Below are 2,404 nucleotides of genomic sequence, written 5' to 3' on the forward strand. Positions count from 1 at the left end.
TATAACAAAGAAGGAGCTCACTTGTTCTCCAGCTCCATCTGCAGCAAGAGATGGTTAGGAGAGGTTAGGAAAAACTTTCTAACTCTGATGCGAGTTGAACTTGAAAGCCAGATTCCAGTGGAGGATGTGGGATGTCTAGTGAGTGGAGGTTTCTAAGGAGAGGCTGGACAAACAGCTGTCTGCTCTGTCAATTGTTTGGGTGAAGGGCTCTGGAGGCAGAAGCTAGACAAATACAGAGGAGACAGAAGGCGTATATTCTTACCAGTGAAGGCCAGTAAACAATACCAGAAATGAATGAGGGTTGGCTGCAGTCTCTAAGGTGGGACAGATTTAAATCAATATCCACAGAATGCTGGCAAAATTGATCAGTATGTTACATCACTGCTGACACGTTTCTCCTCCCCACTCAGGTGCTGTAGCCCCTTGCCATGGACGAGGCCAACTGGACGTCCATCTCTGAGTTCGTGTTCTCGGGTGTGTCCGACCGGCAGGACCTGCAGCCTCTGATCTTTGCAGGGTTGTTGGCCACCTATCTGGTGAATGTAATTGGCAACTCCATGCTGCTGGTGCTGATGTGGGTCACCCCTCAGCTCCGCAGCCCCATGTATTTCCTCCTCAGCCAGCTGGCCTTTGTGGACATGTGCATGGTCTCTGTCATCCTGCCCCAGGCCCTGGTGCATATTCTGACCCAGCACCGGACCATCTCCTTCACTGGGTGCATGGTCCAGCTCTTCATCTGGCTGTCTATGGGAAACATGGAGGGCTACCTGCTGGCTGCCATGGCCTACGACCGCTACGTGGCCGTATGCGACCCTCTGCGTTACACCGCCGTAGTGACGCGGTCCCTGTGCCTCAAGATGGTGGCTGGCTCCTGGGTCTTGGTGCTTCTTCATGCCCTGATGGACACCGTCATGGCTGCCCGGCTGCGCTACTGTGGCAACCGCCTGCAGCATTTCTTCTGTGACCTGCCGCCCCTTCTGGTCCTCTCTTGCACTCGGCCCATCACCATCGAGTTGGTGAACTACACCGAGGGCGTCCTGGTGGTTCTGGCCCCTTTTGCCTTCATCCTGGCCTCCTACATCCACATCGGGGTGGCTGTGGCCCGCCTGCGCTCTGCCCAAGGCCTGCGTAAGGCCCTTGTCACCTGTGGCTCCCACCTGACCGTGGTGATACTTTTCTATGGCACTACGACTTCACCCTACATCTACCCAGACTCCAGTGATAACCAGGAGAAGGACCGGGTGGCGGCCGTCTTCTACACCGCTGTGGCACCTGCCCTGAATCCCCTCATCTACAGCCTGAGGAACAAGGACGTGGCTGCGGCCCTGAGGAGGGCGAGGAGGAAGGTCCTGGCTTGGGGCCAATGAGACCAGCCTGGGGCTCCATTGCTGCATGGACAGAATTACACAGATTGCTTCTTCGGGCTCTGTCCTTCCACACAAGAGGTGCCTGAGAACCTTCCCATTTAGCTCTACCAGGACACCTGGATCCTTTTCTCCTCAGAGATGAGGCTGGTGAAACTAACAAATATGGGCTACGTCTACACTGGCACCTTTTTCCGGAAATGCTTAAAACGGAATAGTTTTCCGTTATAAGTATTTCCGAAAAAAGAGCGTCTACATTGGCAGGATGCTTTTCCGGAAAACACTACTGGGCTGTCTACACTGGCCCTTTTCCAGAACAGTTTTTCCGGAAAAAGACTTTTGCCCGAACGGGAGCAGCATAGTTTTTCCGGAAAAACACTGACAACTTTACAGTAGATCATCATTGCTTTTCCGGAAAAGCAAGCGGCCAGTGTAGACAGCTGGCAAGTTATTCTGGAAAAGCGGCTGCTTTTCCGGAATAAGTGGCCCAGTGTAGATACAGCCATGAAGAGCAGCAGGGACACCCACAACTACACATGACTGAGTCTTCTCATATAAAACATGTTTTCAAGGGCCATGCCTAAACAGCCCCAAGGTTTATTGTTATTTACATAGAATCTCTGGGCTGAACGAGTCTAAGGTGTGAGCATAAAAACATAAAAGCAGCCAGATTGGGTGAGACCAATCGTCCACCTAGCCCAGCATCCTGTCTCCCAACAGTAGCCAACACTAAGTACTCCAGAGGGAATGAACAGAACAGGGAATTATCAAGTGATGCATCCCATGCCACCCATTCCCAGCTTTCTGCCCATCCTAGTTAACAGCCACTGAGGGACCTATCGTCCAGGAATGTATCTAGTTCTTGTTTGTTTCCTGTTATAATCTTGGCCTTCACAACATCCTCTGGCAAGGAGTTCCACAAGTTGGCTGTGAGCTGTCTAAAAAAAAATCCTTCATTTTAGACCTACTACCTGTTAACTTATCATAGAATCATAGAATCATAGAACCATAGAGCTGGAAGAGTCCTCAGAAGGTCATCA

The 2,404-nt window shown here is 51.3% G+C and overlaps 1 protein-coding gene across 1 annotated transcript; it reads left to right on the forward strand.

Moving 5' to 3' along the window:
* The first annotated feature begins 428 nt into the window (after nt 1-428).
* Nucleotides 429-1,367, forward strand: LOC102451963 (olfactory receptor 1f45-like). The gene has a single exon (XM_006116614.3). The coding sequence runs from the start codon at nt 429-431 to the stop codon at nt 1,365-1,367; it is 939 nt and encodes a 312-aa protein (XP_006116676.3).
* Nucleotides 1,368-2,404: the final 1,037 nt, after the last annotated feature.

Source organism: Pelodiscus sinensis, unplaced genomic scaffold (assembly GCF_049634645.1).
Source record: "Pelodiscus sinensis isolate JC-2024 unplaced genomic scaffold, ASM4963464v1 ctg34, whole genome shotgun sequence".
NCBI lineage: Eukaryota > Metazoa > Chordata > Testudines > Trionychidae > Pelodiscus > Pelodiscus sinensis.